Source organism: Carcharhinus amblyrhynchos, chromosome 29, assembly GCF_965287045.1.
Source record: "Carcharhinus amblyrhynchos chromosome 29, sCarAmb.v2.hapA, whole genome shotgun sequence".
NCBI classification, from domain to species: Eukaryota; Metazoa; Chordata; class Chondrichthyes; order Carcharhiniformes; family Carcharhinidae; genus Carcharhinus; species Carcharhinus amblyrhynchos.
In genome coordinates this window covers 4,831,402-4,856,747 of record NC_137352.1, presented here as the reverse complement: position 1 = coordinate 4,856,747, position 25,346 = coordinate 4,831,402, and the positions used below count along the sequence as shown (strand labels likewise).

The following is a 25,346-nucleotide window of genomic DNA, read 5'->3' as shown; positions in this document are numbered from 1 at the left end:
TAGGCTGGGCGAATGGGCCAGGAAATGGCAAATGGAATTTAATGTTGGCAAGTGTGAGGTGATCCACTTTGGTAGGAAGAATGGTAGGAAGGACTATTACTTACGTGGCGAAAAATTGCAGCAGGCGACGGTGCAAAGGGACCTCGGGGTCCTTGTGCATGAGTCGCAAAAACCCAGCTTGCAGGTGCAGCAGGTGGTCAGGAAGGCGAATGGGATGCTGGCCTTCATAGCAAGGGGGATTGAATATAAAAGTAGGGAGGTCTTGCTGCAGCTGTATAGGGCATTGGTGAGGCCGCAGCTGGAGTACTGTGTGCAGTTTTGGGCGCCGCACCTGCACAAAGATATTTTGGCCTTGGAGGGAGTGCAGAGGAGGTTTACTAGGCTGATACCGGAGTTGAGGGGGTTGAGCTATGAGGAGAGGCTGAATAAACTAGGCTTGTACTCGTTAGAGTTTAGAAGAATGAGGGGAGATCTCATTGAGACGTATAAGATGATGAATGGGATGGATAGGATAGAGGTGGAGAGACTCTTCCCGCTCAAAAAAGACAGTAGGACTAGGGGGCACAGCCTCAAGATAAAGGGGGGGCGGTTTAGAACAGAGTTGAGGACGAACTTCTTCACTCAAAGGGTGGTGAATCTCTGGAATTCTCTGCCCGTTGAAGTGGTGGAGGCTGCCTCGCTAAATATTTTTAAGAAGCGGGTTGATGGGTTTTTGATAAGCGAGGGGATTAAGGGTTATGGGGAGAGGGCGGGAACGTGGAACTGAGCCAGGACAGATCAGCCATGATCTTATTGAATGGCGGGGCAGGCTCGAAGGGCTGGATGGCCTACTCCTGCTCCTATTTCTTATGTTCTTATTTTTGGGGCCATGGTTAGTGAACAAGCTAGATTTCAATGCTGGAACGCCCATCGTTTCTCCAGGGGAGCACTGGACACGGGAAGATGATGTGAAACTTGGTAGAGAGACAGAACCCGGTGGAAAGCAGCAACTCTGCATCCGCTGCAATTTAATTCCATTTCCCTCCCCAGATATAAGATCAGTGGCAGTGTCGGTGGCAGTGTCGGCAGCACTGCGGCAAAACCCCGGGGGAATCACTGAATAGCATCCAAACTAACAGCCCTCCCTCCAAACCAACCCGAGGGGCGCGGAATTCTCCGGACTTGCGGCGAGCGCGACCGGAAAAAAAAACTTTGCAAAGACTTTCCAAACTTCTGAGCGTGGCCGGATCCCCCCCCCGCGGCGAAATCTGCCTGAAGTCCCTCCTTCCTCACCCCCTCCTTCACCCAGATGGGAGAAGCTCCGGCTGACAGGCAGCTTACACTAACCTGTCCGAGCCAAAGAGGCTGAGCAGACACCGCCTCCCTGTTCATCACTGCGATCTGTCCCTCCTCCACCCACACACAACGGACCAGAATAAAAGAGAGGGGAAGTGTGCCGAAGTTGGCCTTGACCGAGGTGGGGAACCTGGCCGCAGAGGGACTCCGAGTTAACAAGTTACTGCATCGCTGCTGAAAGGTAGGAGGAGATTTTGGGCTGTTTTGTGGCCACAGTGTGGGTTCAGCTGTGTTAGCTCAGGACTGGTCCCTCTGTTTGATGAAGTCTGCTGCTTCCCAAACTAAATAGCCGTTTTCTCTCTAACAAGAGAGATGACTAAGGTCCCTGAACATAGAATTCCCACAGTGCAGGAGGAGGCCATTTGATGGTGCTGCCTCACTGTGCCAGGGACCTGGGTTCGATTCCAGCCTGGTGTCAATGTCTGTGTGGAGTTTGCACACTCTTCCCATGTCTGTGTGGGTTTCTTCCAATTTTCCACCAACGTTCGTGGATGTCTGGGTTAGGTGGATTGGCTGTGCTAAATTCATTCTCGGTGAAGGGGGATTGGCAGGATAAATACATGGGGTTATGGGGATAGGGCCTGGGTGGGATCGTTTTCAGTGTAGGCCTGATAGGCTGAATGGCCTCCTTCTGCACTGTAGGCTTCTATGATTTTCACAGCGCCAGAAACCTGGGTTTGACTCCAGCCTTAGGTCACTGTCAGTGTGGAGTTTGCACACTCTCCCCATGTCTGCATGGGCTTCCTCCAGGTGCTCCAATTTCCTCAAACAATCCAAGTATGTCTGGGTTAGGTGAATTGGCTGTGCTAAATTCATTCTCAGTGTCAGGGGGAATAGCAGGGTAAATACATGGTGTTATGGGGATACAGCCCTGGGTGAGATTGTGGTCAGTGCAGGCTTGATTGGCCGAATGGCCTCTGCATTGTCAGGATTCTACGATCAAGTCCACACCAATGCTCTGACAAATTAGACAGAGGCCCCTTACCCCTCTCTATCCCTGTAATCTCACAAATTCACCATCCATCTAACCTACACATCTTGGGACAGTAAGGGGCAATTTAGCATGACTAATCCACATACCCTGCACATCTTTGGAGGAAACTGGAGCATCAGAGGAAACCTACGCAGACATGGGGAGAATGTGCAATCTCCACACAGATAGTGATTTGAAATGGGCTAGCTATTTATGTTACCTCATTACAGAACATGCACTAATTTACAAAGATATTAATAAGTAATAGTTTATGAATCTGAGTGAATAGTTATGGCTTTAATTTCAGCAGATTTCTGGTGAAATAAAGTTCCTCATACCTCCTGATTTTGCTCTGTGCAACTCATCTCCCTCTTCTGGCTTCTTGTCTCAGTTCCTACCTCCACCATCTCCAAATTTCCACATCCCCTCCCCAGATTGACCCACCACTTCCCCATTTATCATCTGTCCTCCTATTCCCCTGTCCCTTCTCCCATTTCTAACCCTTCTCTTGGGTTCCTACTTTGCTCTCACGTTGCCAGATTCTGGGAACTCGTTGCACAATTGCTGCTTGCCTGAAACCACAAACAAAAAAGAACAAGCTCAAAGGAATAAGCTGAATCACAGAATCCCTGCAGTGCAGTTTTGGCCCATCAAAACTTTACCGACCACAATCCCACCCAGGCCTTATCCCTGCAACCGCATGTATTTACCCTAGCTAATCCCCTTGACACTGAGGGACAATTTAGCATAGCCAATCCACCTAGCGCGTACACCTTTTGCAATGTCTACTACTGGCCTGTTATACTTCACTCACAGTTTTTTTTTCAGGGCATTTTAGGTGTGTCTGTGACAGCCATTGTTTTAATGTCTATTCCTTAGTTTTAACAGGTCTTTGAAGGAAATGTCCTTCTCTTCGCACAGTCCTGTTTGCCCTTTCACTTCCACCTTCACATTGGAAGGTGACCTTGCAATTTTAAGTAGATTGTCCTTTTTCATTTCAAACTGCAAAATTTCCATGCAGCTGAATGTCTGAAAATCATATTTTCAAAATCAAAGGGGCACAACCTCACGTGACTGGGGAGAATTCCGCAGCTGTCCTTCGAGTACTGGCACAGGATCCTTTATATCCACACTTCATTCTCCAACACTGTCTCATTACTGCACTCGGAGCATTGATACAAAATGTCACAGCTTTCTAGCAAAATTATACTTTGTTCGACTCAAGAGACCAGTTGAAGCTTTTGGAGTTCTAAATTCAAGCTATAACAGAGAAGTGTGTCTTCCACCAAGTGGCGTACAGACTTTGTGATTTTTGGCAATGAGTAGTCATACAGGTTTACAGCAGGAAAGAGGTCCTTTGGCCCAATTTGTCCATACTGCCCCTTTTTTTTTTGGTACACCACTAAGCTAGTCCCAATTGCCTGTATTTGGCCCATATCCCTCTACACCGTCTTACCCATGTATCTGTCTAAATGCTTTGTAAAAGAACGAAATTGTACCCGCCTCTACTACCACCTCTGGCAGCTTGTTCCAGACACTCATCACACTCTGTGGAAAAAAACTGACCACCTAAACCCTTCTCACCTTAAGCCTATGCCCTCTAGTTTTAGACTCTCCTATCTTTGGGAAAAGATATTGACTATCTAGCTGACCAATGCCCCTCATTATTTTATAGACCTCTATAAGATCACCCCTCAGCTTCCTACACTCCAGAGAAAAAAGTCCCAGTTTATCCAGCCTCTTCTTATAACTCAATCCATCAAATCCTGGTAGCATCCTAGCAAATCTTTTCTGCACTCTTTCTAGTTTAATAATATCTTTTTTTAATAATAGAGTAACCAGAACTATACTATACCAATATAGACAACTATACCTTTGGTTTTTGCACAGTAATTTGTATATACTGATCACACACACATTTATTCTGAAGCCATTGATATCCAATTACCACTAATAGTTCTGATTACTTCAGTTATGTCAGGTGAATATAGTTAACTAGTTACAGCCTCTATATACTTGTCTAATTATAATAATTAATTACTAACGAAACATGGCTACACCATTCAAACATCCATGCCTGCTGTTATGGCTACCTCCAAGAACAAAGAAGAAAATTACAGCACAGGAACAGGCCCTTCGGCCCTCCAAGTCTGCACCGTCCATGCTGCCTGACTGAACTAAAACCCCCTGCCCTCCTGGGCACCATATCCCTCTATTCCTATGCACTTGTCAAGATGCCCCCAAAAAGTCACTACCATATCTGCTTCCACTACCTCTTCTGGCAACAAGTTCCAGGCATCCATCACTCTGTTTTTTTTAAAAAAAACTGCCTTGTACATCTCTTTTAAACCTTGCCTCTTGCACCTTAAACCTGCCCCCTAGTAATTGATTCTTCCACTCTGGGGGGGGGGGGGAAAAAAGCTTCTGACTATCCACTCTCATAATCTTGTAGACTTCTATCAGGTCTCCTCTCAACCTCTGTCGCTCCAGTGAGAACAAACCAAGTTTCTACAACCTTTCCTCATACCTAATGCCCTCGATACCAGCCAACATCCTGGTAAATCTTTTCTGTACCCTCTCCAAAGCCTCCACATCCTTCTGGTAGTGTGGCGGCCAGAATTGAACACTAAGTGCAGCCTAACTAAAGTTCTATAAAGCTGCAACATGACTTGCCAGTTTTTAAACTCAGTGACCCAGTGGGTGAAGGCAAGCATGCCATATGCCTTCTTGACTATCTTCTCCATCTGCACTGCCACTTTCGTGACCTGTATACCTGTACACCCAGATTCCTTTGCCTATCAATACTCTTAATATATATTTCCTATCTGTATTCGACCTTCCATAATGCATTACCTCACATTTGTCTCGATTAAACTCCATCTGCCATCTCTCCGCCCAAGTCTCCAACTGATCTATATCCTGCTGTATCCTCTGATGTTCCTCATCGCTATCCGCAAATCCATCAACCTTTGTGTCATCCACAAACTTACTAATCAATCCAGTTACATTTTCCTCCAAATCATTTATATATATTACAAACAGCAAAGGTCCCAGCACTGATCCCTGAGGAACACCACTTGTCACAGCCCTCCATTCAGAAACACACCCTTCCACTGCTACCCTGTCTTCTGTGACCGAACCAGTTTTGTATCCACCTTGCCAGCTCACCTCTGATCCCATGCAACTTCACCTTCTGCACCAGTCTGCCTTGAGGGACCTTGTCAAAGGCCTTACTGAAGTCCATGTAGACAACATCCACTGCCCTACCCTCATCAATCATCTTCATCACTTCCTTGAAAAACTCGATCAAGTTCATGAGACACAACCTCCCCTTAACAAAACCATGTTGCCTCTCACTAATTTGTCCACTTATTTCCAAGTGGTTCAGAGTTCCCATCCTCTTATCCCTTGTTTATCTTGTTTGTGCTCCCCATTTGTAAGTGTGGGAACTGCACACAAACACCTTCACAGCAGCTTCCCAAGGAACTCTGTCATACTTTGAGCTTTTAACCAAAATTATATGCTTAGAACAGTGGAGTGGGTGCAAAATCAGGCAAACAGTCCAGTTGAGTACTGAGGGAGTGCTGCACTGTTGGAGGGGGCAGCATATTGAGTTCCACGCTCTATCCTTTTGATTCTGATGCATGCTATCTTTGCATGGAGTACTATCGCTTTGTGAAAAAGGTTTAATTGCCAAATTCAAACAGAAACTAAACCAATCAATATTACTTTGCTGTTATTTTATAGATGGACAAGAAACATCTTGAACTGCACCTTTGGGATTTTAGCAATAATGTTCCAATCTTGAAAGGTAAGTTCAATTTCCACTTACAAGCAATGTAACAATGTGATCCATTCTTGACATTTGTGATTAATGTCATTGCTATGTACAACCTGAGTTCAGGACTGTTTAAAAAAAAAAATGACAGGAAGAACTGTACAGGGCAGCATGGTGGCACATTGGTTAGCACTGCTGCCTCACAGCACCAGGGACCTGGGTTTGATTCCCAGCTTGGGGTCACCGTTTGTGTGGAATTTGCACATTCTCCCTGTGTCTGCATGGGTTTCCTCCGGGTGCTCCGATTTCTTCCCACACTCCAAAGATGTACGGATTAGGTGGATTGAGCAAGCTAAATTGCCCCTTAGAGTCATAGGACTAGATTAGATAAATGCATGGTGTTGTAAGGATAGGGCCTGGGTGGGATTGGTGTAGACTGGATGGGCTGAATGGCCTCCTGTACTGTATGATTCTAAAGGAGACTGTTACTTGTGTGGAACATTGCAAGTCAGGAGAGTATGCTGATCTTGACCTTCCATCCTCAGTTCCAACAGCAAATGTGAGTAGCTCAGGGGGCAAAATTCTGTGTGTACATGATGGGGTTGGGGGTGCATCTTGACATCATCCTGCACTCGGACGATATTCCAATCAGCGGATTGGCAGCATGGCCACCAACAATTATGGAGCCAATGGAAGGGATTTGCTGCCCTGCTGCCTGAAATATGACACTGGCCATCTGATCTTTAATCATCGCACGGACAGGTGGGCTCTTCACTTCTCAACTTTTCTCAATCAAGGACAGGAAGTGGGGGGCACAAGGTGGAGGGAGGAACACATCAATGAAGGCCCCTGCGGATAAGGGGCACCCTCCCCTCGGGGACCTGAGAGCTCCACTAGTCCTTACTCACCTGCCTCTCCTAGGACATCCCTAACTGTCCCGCTTCTGGGACTTAGCTTGGGAACAGTTCCAGGACTTATTTCCAGGCACAGCACTGCAGTACTTCTTCCGGCCACTGAGGCGCTGCGCCTGGATGAGTTGGTGAGCAGTTGGCCAATCTGATTAGCCAGTTTCCAAGGCGGGGTCTCCTTCCAGAGGTCAATCAACTTTGAAGCAATGGCCTTGCGAAAGTTGACAGGAGGGCATTACACTCCGAATCGAGATGGCAAGCACTGAGCACGCACCATCCGAAAAATTCTGCCCTTGGATACCTTCATGGAGGCTCTTGCACTGTTTTCACACCCTATGATCTAGGCTTGTTTCCCTCCTCCCATCACAACCCCACCAATGACAAAACCTTCAACCACCTCAGCCCCTCTTTTTCACCTCCCTGCCCTGCTTCAAAAACCTCATCAAGGAACGCCTTTTCCTCCTAAAGAGAAAATGCTGGAAAATCTCAGCATCTGTCAGGAGAGGAAAGAGCTAATGTCTCATTGTCAAAGCTAAAAGACACAAGAAGTGGCAAATATTTATACTTGTTTATATAATATTTATTAATAAATATTTATTTAGCAGCTAGCATAATTAAGGGCCCCATGCACCCTGGACATTCTCTCTTTCACCTTCTTCTGTCAGGAAAAAGATACAAAAGTCTGATATCACATACCAACCAACTCAAGAACAGTTTCTTCCCTGCTGCTGTCAGATTTTTGAATGGACCTACCTTGCATTAAGTTGATCTTTTTCTACACCCTAGCTATGACTGTAACACTACATTCTGCACTCTCTCCTCTCCTTCTCTACGAACAATATGCTTTGTCTGTATAGCGCGCAAGAAACAATACCTTTCACTGTATATACTAATACGTGTGACAATAATAAATCAAATCAAATACTGTAGGGTGAGGGAATGAAAGATAAGTTATTTCCACAGAAACTAGGGGTAAGGCTAAGAGCTGCTACTAGCAGTCCATAGGGAGAATAGAGCGTGTGAATGGCCAAGCAGCAGAGAAGCTGAAATTTAAAGGTCAACTGTGACAGAGTAAGATTGGGGGAGGTAGGTGGAAGAAAGGTCAAGTGTCTCTTAACTCTCCCATCATGACCCATTGTTCTTCTCATTATTTATTTCCAAAACCCTCTGGCCGTGTCTAGCAAGATACAGCGTGGAGGTGGAAATTTCACAAAATTAACTCATGCATTTTGTTTATTAGTTGAAGTGTTTCTGAATGGGACACTTTCCCCTACAGGGTAGTAGGAATGGGTTAACAGTCACCTTTCACTTAAGTCCTAAACTGGATGTTAATCGTGTAATCGATATCCAGTATCACAACACCAGGTTCTTACTGAGCCTACTCCCCAATCCAACGCTGGCATTTCCACATTATATATCCCAGTGACTTGTATTACATAAAGGGGTTACAGATGGCAGTGGCTGTTGGTGGAGAATTATATGTGGAGTTGGATCAAAGAAATCAGTAGTTTATGAAGAAGCAGAACGCCTGTTTACTTTACTGAACTGCAACGGAGGCTCAAATACAGAGCACCCAGTGTCAGCTTGTGTGATACTCGATCAGGGACCACATGCTTAGGGCTGATACTATACTTCATTCCAGAAGCAATGCTCAGCTGCCACTGAAAATTTCCAACAATGTAAAACTCGTCTTAGATCTCAGAAATCGCTGATTTCTGCTTTCTTTTATACTGCCCAAAATGACCTGGTTAATGATGAGTCTGATTATTTTCGGAATGAATATTACCAAACCTGTATTTAAATGAATGGAGTAAAACAGGAACTGAAAAAAATATGAGTGACGCAATGGTTTGTCTGAGAAGGCCAAAGACTGTCGCTATAGCATTTCCCAGTAGCTGATTGACTTCATTCAGTTTGACCCTGGGGAGAGGAGGCTTCAGGCAAACATTGAAGTTACCGGCAGCTCAGAAGTTGATCCAGAATGACATCAAATGGTAAGTTAGGGAAAAAAAAAGTTTCTCTTTACTGAATTTATTCGCATTAAAGAATGTTGCAGATTGTCGGCATACAGCTGCAGTTATTTTCAAGAAGAGAGAAAGTTTAGGTTCTGAGAAAGTTCTCAAACCTGATAGAAACGTAATTCTTCTCCAACTGAGATTTTGGGAAGCCGGGTCGAGGAGCCTTTGGTTTCTTGTTCAGTGACTGGCTGTTTCCCCTCATTCTGACAAAGGATAAACCAGTCCAATGACTTCTGTGTCAAGGTTGTTTCCAAATTCTCAGCTAAGGGAAATGAGTAGATGCAGGACAGCTGTCACACCTTCACTGGAGACAGTTGAGACTTGGAAGTGCATCCATCAATTCAGTCAGTATAATAAACTTGATATCAGTTAAAGATCTGGACTTTATGGGTGGCACAGTGGTTAGCACTGCTGCCTCACAGCACCAGGTACCCGGGTTCAATTCCAGCCGGGTCACTGTCAGTGTGGAGTTTGCACATTCTCCCCGTTTCTGTGTGGGTTTCCTCCGGGTGCTCCGGTCTCCTCCCAAAGTCCAAAGATGTGCAGATTAGATGGATGGGCCATGCTAAATTGATACTTAATGTCAAGGGGATTAGCAGGGTAAATATGTGGGGTTATGGGGATAAAGCCTGGGTGGGATTGTTGTTGGTGCAGGCTCGATGGGCTGAATGGCCTCCTACTGCACTGCAAGGATTCTATGGATTCTACCTTGGCGTACACGGCACAATTTCAAAATTTGCAGGAGACACAAAACTTGCAAGTTTTGTGAATTGTGAGGAGACTAGTATAAGGACATTAGGTGGGTTAATGCAGATGAAACTTAATGCAGAGAAGTGCAGAGAGACAACACAAAATAAAGAGTATAATTCTAAAGTGAGTGCAGCAGCAACTGGACCTGAGCGTAGAAGTGATTGACGCTGGACAGATGGGTTGCAAGTTTGGTTAATGAAGCATACAGCATCCTGGGCTTTATTAATAGGGGCCAAAGTATGAGAGCAAAGAAGGCTCATGAGGAAGGTTTTATCACATTGGGCATGTACTAATTGAAGTTTAGAAGATTGAGAAGTGACCTTGCGGTGTGAGGGGGAGGCTGGGCATTATGGTGGTGGTGCTGGGTTGGGGGTGGGGATTGCTTGACCGGGTAGACGATGGGAGGATGTTTTCCCTTTCATAGGGAGGAAATCAAGAAATAAGGGACACAGTTTCAAAATGAGAGGTTCTTCCATTTAAGATGGAGATGAGGAGGAATTATTTCTCAGAGGGTCGTTGGTATTTGGAAATAATAACAGCAAGTTGCTGAATAAACTCAGCAGGTCTGGCAGTGTCTGTGGAGAGAGAGGCAGAGTCCAAGTTCCATGTCCACATGTCTCCTTCAGATTTATCCAGCATTTTCTGTTTTTATTTTAGATTTTCAGTATCTGCAGAATTTTCCTTCTACATTAGTGTGTTTGGAATTCTCTTCCCAGAGAGAAATGGAGGCTGGGACATTGAATATATTCAGGGTTCAGCTAGAGATATTTTTGCTGGACAAAGGATTAAAGGGGCTATGGGAAGCAGGTAGGAAGGTGCATGTGAGACTACAATCCGATAGCCGTGATCATATTGAACGGTGAGCAGGAGGTTTGAGGGACCAAATTGCCTACTCCTGCTCCCATTTCTATGTTCTTACGATCTTTTTTCAACTGGAGGACTGCAGCCAGTTCTGAGAATCACACTTTAGGAAGGTTCTGAAGGTATTAGAGAGAATACAGAAAAAATTTACAAGAATGGTTCCATGAAAGAAAAATCAGTTTTGCTGATAGATTAGAGAAGTTATCCTTCAAGAAGAGAAGGTTTTCAGCAGATTTGATAAGAGTATTCAACATCATGAGGGGTCTGTAGGTAGCGGGAGGATTGAGAACAATTTGTAGAACCCCTACAGTGCAGAAGGAGGCCATTGGCCAATCTAGTCTGCACTGACCATCAACCCACACAAGCCCAATCCCGTAACCCCACATATTTACCCTGCTAATCTCCCTGACGGGGTTAATTTGAGATGGCCAATCAACCTAACCTGCACATCTTTGGACTGTGGGAGGAAACCAGAGCACCTGGAGGAAACCCACGCAGGCACGAGGAGAATGTGCAAACTCCTCAGTCAGTGACCCGGGGCTGGAATTGAACCTGGGTCCCTGGCACTGAGGCAATAATGCTATCCTTATGTTAGCCGAGGCACAGAGTTTAAGAGCAGGGAGGTTATGCTGGAACTATATAAAACATTGGTTAGGCCACCGGTAGAGCAGTTCTGGAATCCACATTATAGAGGGATGTAATAGCACTGGAAAGGGCGCAGAGGTTTACCAGGATGTTGCCTGGGCTGGAGCGTTTTGAAGAGAAATGGATGGTCTAGGGTGGTTTTCCTAGGAGCAGAGGAGACAGAGTGGACATGCTTGAGATGTTTAAAATTATGGGGGTCATACATAGAAACTCAAAGGATGGTGAGAGTACAGAACTCACTGCCTACAATCCTGTGGGGGATTTAAGATAATTGGCAAAAAGAAGCAATGGCGACAGGAGGAGAAACATCTTGACAGAATGAGTGGTAAGAATCTGGAATGCATTACCTGAAAGAGTGGTGGAGTCAGTCATAGGGGTGTACAACACAGAAAAAGGCACTTTGGCCCATTGCATATGCTCTGGCCAAAATATTCTAACTATTGCTCACTATTCTAATCTAATTTCCCAGCACTTAACCTGTAGTCTTGGCGTCACAAGTGCACATTCAAATATTACTTAAATGTTATGAGGGTCTCTGCCTCCGCCACCCTTTCAGGCAGTGAGTTCCAGACTCCCACCATCCTTAGAGTCTACTCTATGTATGACCCCCATAATTTTAAACATCTCAAGCATGTCCAGTCTCAGTCTCCTCTGTCCTAGGAAAACCACCCCAGTCCATCCATTTCTCTCTAGCCCAGGGAACATAGAACACAACTAGTTATCCACTTTGGCAGAAATAATAGTAGGAGGGATTACTATTTAAAGAAAAGCTGCAGCATGCTATGGTGCAGAGGGACCTGGGGGTCCTTGTGCATGAGTCGCAAAAACCCAGTCTGCAGGTGCAGCAGGTGATCAAGAAGGCAAATGGAATGCTGGCCTTTATAGCAAGGGGGATAGAATATAAAAGTAGGAAGGTTTTGCTGCAACTGTACAGGGTTCTGGTGAGGCCGCAGCTGGAGTACTGTGTGCAGTTTTGGTCGCTGCACTTGCGCAAGGATATTTTAGCCTTGGAGGGAGCGCAGATGAGGTTCACCTAGGCTGATACTGGAGATGAGGGGGTTGGACTATGAAGAGAGACTAAATAGACTGGGTCTGTACTCGTTGGAGTTTAGAAGGATGAGGGGGGATCTTATAGAGATGTATAAGATAATGAAAGGGATGGATAAGGTAGAGGTAGAGAGATTCTTCCTGCTTAGAAAGGATAGCAGGACTAGAGGGCACAGCCTCAAGATAAGGGGGGTACAGTTTAGATCGGAGTTGAGGAGGAACTTCTTCACTCAAAGGGTGGTGAATCTCTGGAATTCTCTGCCCGTTGAAGTGGTGGTTACCTCGCTGAATATATTTAAGTCACGGGTAGATAGGTTTTTGAGAGACAGGGGAATTAAGGGTTATGGGGAGAAAGTGGGAAAGTGGAACTGATCCACTTCAGATCAGCCATGATCTTATTGAATGGCGGGGCAGGCTCGAAGGGCCAGATGGCCTACTCCTGCTCCTATTTCTTATGTACAGCACAAACAGGCCCTTCGGCCCACAAGTTGTGCTGATCATATCCCTACCTACCAGGCCTATCTATAACTCTCAATCCCATTAAATCCCATGTACTCATCCAGAAGTCTCTTAAAAGGCCCCACCGCATTCGCCTCCACCACCACCGACAGCAGCCGACTCCACTCACCCACCACTCTGAGTGAAAAACTTACCCCTGACATCTCCTCTGTATCTACTCCCCGGCACCTTAAACCTGTGTCCTCTCGTAGCAAGATTTAACATCCTGGTAAATCTCTGCACCCTTTCCAGTGCTGTCACATTCCTTTATAATGTGGATTCCAGAACTGCTGTAGCCCAACCAATGTTTTATATAGTTCCAGCATAACCTCCCCATTCTTAAACTCTGTGCCTCGGCTAACAAAGACAAGTATAGCACATGCTTTCAGAGGGGAATTGGATTCTTATCTGAAAAGGAAGAATGTTCAGGGCGACGGGAAGAAGGTGGTGAGGGGGTGGCACTGGGTGAATTGCTACTTCGGAGAGCTAGCATAGACACGACAGGCTGAATATAACCACTCTTGTGATTCTTGCAATTAAGGAGAACCGAACAAATTGAAAGAGGAAATAGATATTGCTCAATAGCTAAACTCTTAAAAGCAATGCAGAGATTTCTCTATATTAGAACATAAGATATAACAGCAGGATAAGGCCATTCAGCCCATTGTGTCAGTTCCACCATTCAATGAGATTTGCTTTTCAGCCCCTTAAACTTTCCTCCTAAAATATTTCCAACACCAAGCATTGTTTCTATCACTCCCTCTTAAAGATCTCAATTGTAATAATATCCTTGCTATGAGCATCTAATATGCAAGGTAATGCAGGTTCTTTGGGTTTGGGGGCAGGATGAGCCTGATGCACTAACTCTGATTTGTTTATGCGATGGCGTGGCTCATGTTAAATTCTCTTTTCCCACACAGACGCTGTGAGTGTCAGTGGTAAGATCCTGGTGCACACCATTATATCCAAAACCATTGTTCTGACCTGGATTAACATGGCATTTCACATTGCTCTTTATTTTTGTCTTTCTGACTATAGATAACTGCTTCAAAAAATATGACAGAGAAAGCAGTTTGAAGATTATCAAGAACATTTACGGCGAGATACTGATGGCACACTGTGACGGAGAGACAGAGCCAGTGCCGGTCTTTGAGCATCGCACGTTTCCTGAAAAGACAGGTTTCTATATTGACTTCACAGTTTATAAAGCAGCTGGATACAAATTGTATTGTAGAATCATTGTATTGTAGACTGGAGGGGAACATTAGTCCATCATGCCTGGGCTAAATCTCTTGAAAGCTCTTTCCAATTAGTTCCACTGATAGGAATTTAGAAAATAGAAGCAGGAGTAGGCCATTCGGCCTTCGGGCCTGCACTGCTATCCCTCCTTCCATACCTTTTTTATCCCTTTTAACCTTAACAGCCATATCTAGTTTCTTCTTGAAATCACACAATGTTTTGGCCTCAACTACTTTCTGTGGTAGTGAATTCTACACATTCACCACCCTCTGGGTGAAGAAATTTCTCCTCACCTCCTTCCTAAAAGAATCAAAGATTTCCGAATCTATGATTCTAATTCTGTGCAAGTGTTCAAATCCTCTGCCTGAATGCCATAAATGAGAAAATGCTGACAGTTTCTGCAGACCTGAATGAAGCAGAATTATGTTTCACAAGATGCTGATTCTTGTTATCATTCCCTCACGCCCACCCCCCTCCCCATCGCTGTGATCCTCCTTCAGACATAAATCCCTAAAGACGGATTAGGTGCATTGGCCATGCTAAATTGCACCTTAGTGTCCCAGGATGTGTAGGTTAGAGAGGGATTAGCAGGGTAAATACGTAGGGTTATAGGAATAGGGCATGGGTGGGATTGTTATCAGTGCAGATCTGATGGGTCGAATGGCCTTGTTCTGCACTGTAGGGTTTCTATGATAAAGCCAACTGAGAATTCTGCATTCCTCCGACTCCAGCTTCTTAACCTCTCCCCAATTTCCTCACTTCCAGAATTGACAGCCATTTCCTCACTCATCTGGAGTTTAGTCTCTGCCTCTCTCATTTCCTTTTGCAACTCTCCCTTAAAGCCAACCTCTTTGACCAAGCTTTTAATTGGGTCTCTTAATAACTCCTCCTGCGGCTCAGTGTCAAATATTGACTACTTTTTGAGTTGTTTTTCTGTATCCAATACAGAATGTTGTTATGTGAGCAATGCTTGCCTAAAAATGAAGAAAACTCATGATAGTTCATGGAATAATTGTAATAGCCAAAAGTACTGAGCCAAGCTAGAGGTGAGGCAGATCTCAGTATGATTCACCTGCGTTAATAGCACTCTCTGAGGAAGGGTAAGTGAAGACTGGAATTTTACTGCTCTGCCCGCTATGGGAATCAGAGCAGGCAAGGGATGGACAATGGGAAGGTCTATTGACGTTAAGTGGATTTTATAGATTTGGGATGAGCGAGAACGTAAAACCCCACCCGTAGAGTCCTCCAATCTGATTAGCAGATAATGATTCTTCTTTAACATGACAGAATTGGAGCGATTACTTCATAGAATCCCTACAGTGCAGAAGAAGCCATTTGGCCCAACATGTCTGTACTGACTCTCTGATAGAGTATCTTACCAGACCCTCTCCCCTGCCCTATGCCTGAAACCCCACACATTTGCCATGCCCAATCCACCTAACCTGCACATCTTTGGAGTGTGGGAGGAAACTGGGGCACTAACGCACACATATACGGGGAGAACATGCAAACTTCTCTCAGACAGGGCTGGAATTTAACTAGGGTCCCTGGCGCTGTGAGGCAGCTAACCACTTGTTGCCCTAATGCTACCAAATAGCCCCAGCAGATCTCTCTAAGAGATCAGACTTGAATGATGGTCATTTGGGCAAGAACTAGCCAGTAACCTGTGGAGCTGGAGTTGGTATCTCTGGTTGGATGGTTTCAACACATGATTTCTCACTTTTGCCCACCTTGTTACCATTGCTGCTATTACCAGTCCCCAAAACAGCCTATCATGCACTAAGCTGCCTTCCCATATCAAGTCAGTAGATTCTTTACTAGTCAAACAGCCAATTTTCCCCATTGCCAATATTTTCACAAGTTTTTTTATTCATTCGTGGGACGTGGGTGTCGCTGGCTGGGCCAGCATTTATTGCCCATCCCTAGTTGCCCTTGAACTGAGTGCCTCGCTCAGTCATTTCAGAGGGCAGTGGAGAGTCAACCACATTGCTGTGGCTCTGGAGTCACATGTAGGCCAGACCTGGTAAGGACAGCAGATTTCCTTCCCGAAAGGGCATTAGTGAACCAAGTGGATTTTTCTGACAATGATTTCATGGCCATCAGTAGATTCTTAATTCCAGATATTTTTTAATTGAATTCAAATTACACCACATGCTGTGGTGGGATTCGAACCCGGGTCCCCAGGATATTAGCTGAGTTTCTGGATTAATAGTCTAGTGATAATATCACTGGGTCATTATCTCCCCATGAATAAAAAGTGCCATAAGAAAATGGAACTTTTTTTTAACACCGTGTTTTTTTTTCCTCTGCTTTTATTAGCATCAGGGGATTTTATAAATTTGATAGCCTTCGGAATAATGACGGCCAATAATTACTTAGAACAGATTTGTTCACAGTAGCACTAATGGCATCAGCAAATTTCAATGTTACAGAACTGGGATGGGGGAATTTGGTGACACTATGGAAAATAGAGGCAAGTATTTCCCATTTACGTCACAGTCCCTGCAACCTTTCTGGTTATATCACAGGTTGGTATGGGCTCCTGCTCTGCCCAAGGCCGCAGGGAATTACAAAAAGTCACGAATGCAGCCCATCCATCATGCAAACCAGCCTCCCATCTGTTGACTGTCTCACTTCCCGCTGCCTCAGCAAAGCAGCCAGCATAATTAAGGACCCACAAATCCCAGACATCTCTCTTCCACCTTTGTCCGTCGGGGAAAAATATACAAAAGTCTGAGGTCACGTACTAACTGACTCAAGAACAGCTTCTTCTTCCCTGCTACTGTCAGACCTTTGAATGGACATACCTCACATTGATCTTTCTCTACACCCTAGCTATGGCTGTAACACTACATTCTGCACTCTCTCATTTCCATCTCTGTGAACAGTATGCTTTGTCTGTATAGCACGCAAAAAACAATACTGTTCATGGTATGAAAATGCATGTGGCAATAATAAATCAAATTAAATCACATTCCCACCACCATTTAAACAGAACAAATGCTTAGACATCAGTGGAGCTGTATCCAATTTTAGATGCCAGCGGTTAAGGACTTGGGAGTGGGGGCAGAGAAGATTTTATTAAACTGGTACCAGGTGCGAAGGACTTTCAGTGCTCACAGTGAGGATTAAAGCAGAGAAGGCTAAGGGAAGAGTAATAGAGGTATTCAAAATTGTGATTTAGAATCCCTACAGTGCAGAAAGAAGCCACTTGACCCATTGAGTCTACACCAATCACAATGCCCTATCCCCATAACACCCATTGATTTACACTGCTAATCCTCCTGACACTACAGGGCAATTTAGCATGGCCAATCTATCTAACCTGCACACCGTTGGACTGTGGGAGGAAACTGGAGCACCGGGAGGAAACCCATGCAGAGTACATGCAAACTCCACACAGACAGTCACCCGCGCTGGGAATCAAAGCCGGGCCCCTGGCGCTATGAGATAGCAGTTCTAACCACAGTGCCACCATGTCGCCAACATTACAGTGGATAAAGAGCGGCAGGAGAGTTGGTGACCAGAGAACACAGATTTGAAGGTAACTGCCAAAAGAGGCAGAGGGAAAATAAGAAGAATTTGCTCGCTCATTGAGTTAGTGATCTAAACTATGCTGTTGGGTACAGTGTGCCACCAGGGTGGTGAAAGCAGTTCAATAGCTTTCAAAAGAAAGTTGGATGGGTAGTTGGATATATACACTCCTTATGTCTCTCTACATCACTTTTCCACCTTTGACAAACTTTGAAAAACGTATCTCGCTGAGCAAGCTTTTGGTCATCTCACCTAATAGCTTTGATTATGCCTTTGTCTATCATGCACCTGTGAAGCACTTCGGGGCATTTCATTATGTTAATGATGCTATATTAATATATTATTGTTGTTGTTGAAAAGAAACATTTGCACAGCTATGGGTAAGGAGCAGGGGGAGCCAAACTAATGAGACAACTTTTATAATGAGCCAGCATAGGCATGTTGGGCCAAATGGCCATCTGCAACTGCATGATTCTACATATTTATCTTTTATAGAGAAAAAAACCTTTTATACCTGACATCTAATTATTTACAGGTGATGGCACAAACTTTAATCTTGTGTTCTACCGCAAGAAGCTGGGCTACAGAACACCTCATGGTCTCCCAATAGTCTTCCAGATTAAAGTTTGTGGATCTGACTATCATATGTACTGCACTGAGGAGGGAGACAAAAAAGTTGTCAAGTTTAAGGTAAATACAATTTGCAATTATACCACACTTCTACATAACAAATATCACGCAGTGGTTCACACTGTTGCCTCACAGCACCAGGGACGCGGGTTCAATTCCCGCCTTGGGTCACTGTATGTGGAGTGGTTTTTTTTCCCCCTGCTTTTATTAGCATCAGGGGATCCCCATGTCTGCGTGGGTTGCCTCCGGGTACTCCCACAGTCCAAAGATGTGTAGGTTGACCATGCTAAATTATCCCTTAGTGTCCTGGCATGTGTAGGTTAGAGGGATAAGTGGGGTAAATATGTGGAGTTGCGAGGATAGGCCTGAGTGGGATTGTTGTTGGTGCAGACCCGATGGGCCGAATGGCCTCCTTCTGCACTACAGGGATTCTATGATCCCAGTGCACTTAATCGGAGCGTAATCAGGCAAAGATTGCAAACTTCTGTTTGCATTTCCCCACCTATCTCCCTGGGTCAAAGAGGTAGGTTTTAAGGATTGGGGATAAGGAAGCAAGGAATGCACAAGAGATCAGAATAGAAGGAGCATGGGGATTTTGAAGGATTATAGGGCTGGAAGATGTTAAGCAATCGGTTGGGCTAGTTAGTTGTATATATTCCCCAGCTAGTTCAGCACTGGTGGGGAAGGGTGGTGGGGAGAGTGGTGCATGAGGAGGGAGCAGATATTTCCAAACCAAAGCTTCCCTGCTCATATTGAACCTGAGTCAAAGGACAAAGAAAATTACAGCACAGGAACAGGCCCTTTGGCCCTCCAAGCCTGCACCGACCACGCTGCCTGACTGAACTAAAATCCCCTACCCTTCCGGGAACCATATCCCTATATCTCCATCCTATTCATGTATTTGTCAAGACGCCCCTTAAAAGTCACTATTGTATCTGCTTCCACTACCTCCTTTGGTAGCGAGTTCCAGGCACCCACCACCCTCTGTGTAAACAAAAAAACAACAACTTGTCTCACACATCTCCTTCAAACCTTGCCCCTCACACCTTAAACCTACACCGCCTAGTAATTGACTCTTCCATCCTGGGAAAAAGCTTCTGACTATCCAATCTGTCCATGCCCCTCATAATCTTGTAGACTTCTATCAGGTCACCTCTCAAGCTGCGTCGTTCCAGGGAAAACAAACCAAGTTTCTCCAATGTCTCCTCATAGCTAATGCCCTCCATACCAGGCAACATCCTGATAAATCTTTTCTGTACCCTCTTCAAAGTCTCTACATCTTTCTGGTAGTGTAGCAACCAGAATTGAACACTATATTCCAAGTGCAGCCTAAGTTCTATAAAACTGCAACATGACTTGCCAATTTTTAAACTCAGTGCCCCGGCCGATGAAGGCAAGCATGCCGTACGCCTTCTTGACTACCTTCTCCACCTGAATTGCTACTTTCAGTGATCTGTGTACCTGTACACCCAGTTCCCTCTGCCTATCAATACGCTTAAGGGTTCTGCCATTTACTGTATATTTCCTATCTGTATTAAACCTTCCAAAGTGCATTACCTCACATATTTTGTCCAGATTAAACTCCATCTGCTATCTCTTCGCCCAAGTGTCCAACCAGTCTATATCCTGCTTATCCTCTGATGGTCCTCATCACCATCCACAAATCCACCAACCTTTTTGTCGTCCGTAAACTTGCTAGTCAGACCAGTTACCTTTTCCTCTGAATCGTTTATCTATATTACAAAGAGAGTCCTGGCAATGCACTGCCCTGCAGTCTGTTCCAGAAGTTCAGCCAGTCCTTGCCAACATGAGTGGGTGCGGATGAGGAATATTCTGCATTACTTCAAATTAACAAATAGGAAAGCTTCATATCTGTTTTTTAAAAAAGTTAGTTCAAGACTGATATGACCAAACTTTGCCCCCTCACAGTAAATGACGCATAGCATTGATTTAATCGCTTCAAAAGCGGTTGTGTACGGGTGATGCAACCTGTAGGCACTTGAATGGGATAAACTGGATTGAATGGCATTTCTGATCTGTATTTACAAGTGACATCAGGAAGCACATTACCACAAAACACATGGTGGAAATCGAACCAAAAGACTGCACTTCTGCATTTTTAAGTCGGTATTGCCACTTCTACTTGGTGTCTGATTAGGAATGTCTTCCTTATGAAATGACCTGTTGCAGTCAGCCTTGCTGCGTACACAGGGTGGAGATTACTGACCACCTCATACACATCTGTCTACAACATCAGTATCTCACTGAGGACAGGAGAGGTAATGGGCCAGGTTTTGCTATTGAAATAACCGTGTTTATGGTGCACATTATCAATTTACAAATTCATTAACAAGGTCGGGGAAGTAAACTATTTCTGCAGGTCATAAATTCTCCGAGGGTTTAAAAAAAAAAGGTTAAATTTGAAGAAATGTGCTTCCTCATTTTATTTTTTCCTTCGCCATCTCTTTCAACTCCAATTCACTTTTCCTCACTCTAGGGTGGCACAGTAGTTAGCATGTGCCACCCCACAGCACCAGAGACCCAGGTTCGATTCCTGTCTGTGTGGAGTCTGCATGTTCTCTCCGGGTCTGCGTGGGTTTCCTCTGTGTGCTCTGGTTTCCTCCCAAAGTCCGAAAGATGTGCGGGTTAGGTGGATTGGCTATGATAAATTGCCCCTTAGTGTCAAGGGGACTAGCAGGGTAAATGCATGGGGTTATGGGGATAGGGCCTGGGTGGGATTGTGGTTGGTGCAGACTCAATGGGCCAAATGGCCTCCTTCTGCACTGTAGGGATTCTACGATTCTTTGTTCCTCCACTAACCTTACATCTCATTGATTAAGGGGATAGATCACCGGCCTGTTATTCATCGAGGTTCCTTTGTCTCTGTATCGGAATGTGCTGGATGATCAGAGATATTTTTGTGATAATGGACATGGAAAGCAGCCTAACCAGCAGGGAGGGGTGCTCTCCAATGCTCCTGTCCATCCACATCTGAAGATTTATTTTTGGTTTGATTGACAAAGTTGAAACAGTGATTTTTTTTTTTAATAACAAATTGTGTTTGTGTTTAGGAAGGTGTCGCACCAACGGACGTGGGAGACAGCATGAAGAACATCATCTTTTACCAGCAGTGCTTTGACAGCACATATTTCAAATTTGAATCTGCATGGGCGTGCGGCTGGTTCCTGTGCACTGAGGAGAGAAACAGTCTTCACACCTTCGCTTTGAAGAAGGCAATAGAGGGGAAAGATGAAACGATAGCTGTCTGTTTGAATAATGTACCATAAGCTTGCCCTCCCTTTCACATTCCTTCATGTTACCGTGCCATGTCTCCATTCCATTCAGGAATTCAGACAGTTCCAATATTGCATTGGCTGACGTTGCACCTGCTAGAATAAGATCCCATGGTGTTAGGGGCAAGGGACAAGCATGGATAGGAGATTGCCTTCTGCCAGTCAGCCAGAGAGTGGGAATATTGGGGTCCTTTTCAAGATGGCAGCCAGTGACCAGTGGCATTCCACAAGGGTCAATGCTGGGACCACAACTTTTCATTTTGTACATCAATCTTCTAGATGAAGAAACTGACGGCATTGTGACGAAGTTTGCAGATGATACAAAGATAGGTAGAGGGGCAGGTGGTATGGAGGAGGCATGGAGACTGCAGAAGGACTTGCACAGGTTAGGAGAGTGGGCAAAGAAGTGGCAGATGGAATACAAGATGGGAAAGTTTGCACTTTGGTGGGACAAATAGAAGCATTGACTATTTTCTAAATGGGGAGAATTCAAAAATCAGAAACGCAAAGGGACTTGGGAATCTTAGCTCAAGATTCACTTAACTTTCAGGTTGAATTGGCAATTATAAAGGCAAATGCAATGTGAGCATTCATTTTGAGAGGACTAGAATACAAAAGCAGGGATGTACTGCAGAGTCTTTATAAGGCTCTGGTCAGACCACATTTGAAATACTGTAAGCAATTTTGGGCACCGTATCTAAGGAAGGATGTGCTGGCCTCAAAGAAGGTCCAGAGGAGGTTCACAAAAATGACCCCAGGAGTGAAAGGTTTGATGTATGAGAAGTGTTGGAGAACTCTGGGTCTGTACTCAATGAAGTTTAGAAGAATGAGGGGGGGATCTCATTGAAATGCACAGAATACTGAAAGACCTGGATAGAGTGGACGTAAGGAAAATATTTCCATTAGTGGGAGAGACTAGGATCTGAGGACACAGCCTTCATATAAAGGGATGATCTTTTGGAACTGAAATGAGAAGGAATGTCTTCAGCCAGAGGATAGTGAATCTATGGAATTCATTATGGAGGCCAAGTAATTGAGTGCATTTAACACAGGTTCTTGACTGGTGAGGGGATCAAAGGTTACAGGGGGAAAAAGTGGGAGAATGGGGTTGAGAAACATGATCAAATGGCTGTGCAGACTTGATGGACCAAATGGCCTAATTCTATTCCAATATCTCATAATCTAATGTTCTTAAATATGGCATGTGTGTGTGATTGTTAAACTAAGGGGAAATAAAGGAGTATTGCATTATAATCCAGTTTTTTCATATTTAATTTTTTTCTTCTTGATTGTTAAAACTAATTAATGGTCCTGTGACTCTTCCTCCATGTTTAATTTTTTGAAAAAGTAAAAATTACAGTCCTTTGAGCTAGAGTTTGGTTCTGGGATCTTCCCATCCAGTTACTGGGACTGTAACAGGGACAAGTCCCAGTACTAGTTGCAGTCATACACAGCACAAAAGAAGTTGCATATATTTGTCGGAGGTCAGTGCAGAAGTTCCTCAGGATCATGTCCTCATGAGCATCTTCAGTTGCTTCATCATTGACCTTCCCTCAATCCTGGAGGTCAGAAGTCGTGATGTTCGCTCATGATTACGCAACACCATTCCTGACTCCTCAGATACTGAAGCACTCTGTACCCAGATGCAACGAGACCTGAACAATATTCAGGCTTGGGGTAGTAAGTAACATAAGAAACAGGAGCAGGAGTAGGCCATCTAGTCCCTTGAGCCTGCCCCGCCATTCAATAAGATCATGGCTGATCTGAAGTGGCTCAGTTCCACTTACCCGCTTTCTTCCCATAACCCTTAATTCCCTTGCCTACCAGAAACCTATCTACCCATGTCTTAAATATATTTAGCGAGGTAGCCTCCACCACTTCAACGGGCAGAGAATTCCAGAGATTCACCACCTTTTGAGTGAAGAAGTTCCTCCTCAACTCCGTTCTAAACTGCAACCCCCCACCCCCCCCTATCTTGAGGCTGTGCCCTCTAGTCCTGCTGTCCTTTCTGAGCGGGAAGAACCTCTCAACCTCTGTAAGGCAACATTTGTACATTTGGAACATTTGTAAGGCAATGACCATCTCCCACGAGGGAATGTAATCATCTCCCCATAACATTCAGTAATATAACGGTAGCAGAAGCCCCTCACTGTCGACATCGTAGGGTTACCATTGACCAGAAACTGCACTGGAGCAACCATATAAATACACTGGCTATAAGCTTAAGTCAGAGCTGGGAATTTTAAGGCAAGTAACTCACCTTCTGACTCCCCAAATAATGTGCAAGTCAGGAATATGATGGCATATTCTCCAATTATCTGGATGAGTGCAGCTCAAAAACACTCAAGCAGTTCAACACCATCCAGGTCAAAGCAGCTTATTTGACTGGCGCTTCATCTGCCACCTACAACATTCACTCCCTTTACCACTAACAGAGGCACTGCAGCAGCTCACCAAGGGTCTTTCAACAGCACCTTCTAAACCTCTGAAATCAACCACATGGAAGGACAGGACATTGGAACACCACACTGTAGTTTATATGGATTTAAGCAAGGTCCCACATGGAGATTGAGAAGGCTGAAGCACAAGGGATTTAGGGAAATTTGGCTAGATGGATCAGAAACTGGCTTAGTAGTAGGACATTAAGAGGTTGTGAGACTTCTTACTGTGTTTACCCCTGTCCAACACCAGCATCTCTACATCATTAGTAGTAGGACACAAAGGATAGAAGGACGTTTGAGTGACTAGATAATGGTGTCCAGTGGCATACCACAAAGATCAGTGCTGGAACCCTTATTGTTAGTTACATGCATAAATAATATAGATGACAATGTGGAGGAAATGTTAAGCAAGTTTGCAGATGACACCAAGGTTGGTGGGGTGATTAATAGTGAAGAAGGTCATAGGATACAGGAAGATATGGATTGGTCAAGTGGGCAAAGGAGTGACATAGTACTTAACCCTGAGAAAGCAAGATGATGCACTTTAGAAGAAGAAATAAGGCTTTGAACTAGAAGCAGAGTAGGAGTAGGTAATTCAAGCCTGCTCCGCCATTCAGTTTCATAGAATGGAATTCATAGAATTCCCACAGTACAGGAAGCCAATTAGCCCATTGAATCTGTACTGACCACAATCTCATCCAGGCCCTATCCCCATAACCCTTATTTACCCTAATAATCCCCCGGCACTAGAGTAAGTTTAGCGTGGCCAATCAACCTAACTCACATCTTTGGACTGAGAGATGAAACCGGAGCACCCGGAGGAAACTCAAGCAGACACAGGGAGAAAGTACAAACTGCACATTGATAGTGACCTGAGGCTGGAATTGTACTGGGTCCCTGGTACTGAGAAGCTGCAGTGCTAACCACTGTGCCATCCCAAAAGAGAGATTTCATTCACCTAGCAACAATCCCAAAGGACCATAGGCATTGCTCTCCATTTCAGGGAGACTAGCGACTCCAAGCTTGAGGGGCACCAATCTGTAAATGTGCATGCTGCAATCTGTAAATCGAGAGCAAGGCAGAGGCAATGCCTCCATGAAATAGCATAGCCAGTATAGGGATTGAACCCACACTGTTGACATCATTCTGCATCGCACTCCATTCGTTTAGTCAACTGAGCTAACTGACACCCGATCAAAACTAATCATCGAATTCAATATCCTGATTCACTTCCCTCCCATATCCCTTGATCCTTAGAGCGTTATCTAATATCTTCAGCAAAGGAGGAACAAGGGATTGATTAATAAAGGAAACATAGAGTATGAAAGAAAGCTAGCAGGGAACATAAAAACAGACTATAAAAATTTGTATAGGTATGTACAGAGAAAAAGATTGA

At 44.6% G+C, this 25,346-nt stretch overlaps 1 protein-coding gene across 2 annotated transcripts; it reads left to right on the top strand.

Annotated features, from left to right (window-relative positions):
* Nucleotides 1–1,404: 1,404 nt before the first annotated feature.
* On the top strand, nt 1,405–22,044 carry LOC145359899 (interleukin-18-like). 2 transcript variants are annotated; one of them, XM_080214740.1, is made up of 5 exons: nt 1,405–1,516; nt 6,056–6,119; nt 13,852–13,992; nt 18,122–18,276; nt 21,288–22,044. In XM_080214740.1, the coding sequence occupies exons 2-5, from the start codon at nt 6,056–6,058 to the stop codon at nt 21,501–21,503; spliced, it is 576 nt and encodes a 191-aa protein (XP_080070866.1). In that variant the 5' UTR covers nt 1,405–1,516; the 3' UTR covers nt 21,504–22,044. The 2 variants fall into 2 exon arrangements, with proteins under 2 accessions (XP_080070866.1, XP_080070867.1); XM_080214741.1 differs by lacking the exons at nt 1,405–1,516; nt 6,056–6,119 and adding an exon at nt 8,903–8,988.
* The last annotated feature ends 3,302 nt before the right edge of the window (nt 22,045–25,346 follow it).

What these genes read in the sequence shown, in the direction of transcription:
- LOC145359899 (XM_080214740.1), top strand. Translation starts at nt 6,056, where the DNA reads ATGGACAAGAAACATCTTGAACTGCACCTTTGGGATTTTAGCAATAAT. An exon ending in TAATGTTCCAATCTTGAAAG is followed by an intron (nt 6,120 to 13,851) that starts GTAAGTTCAATT and finishes TTCTGACTATAG; the next exon opens with ATAACTGCTTCAAAAAATAT. An exon ending in CACGTTTCCTGAAAAGACAG is followed by an intron (nt 13,993 to 18,121) that starts GTTTCTATATTG and finishes AATTATTTACAG; the next exon opens with GTGATGGCACAAACTTTAAT.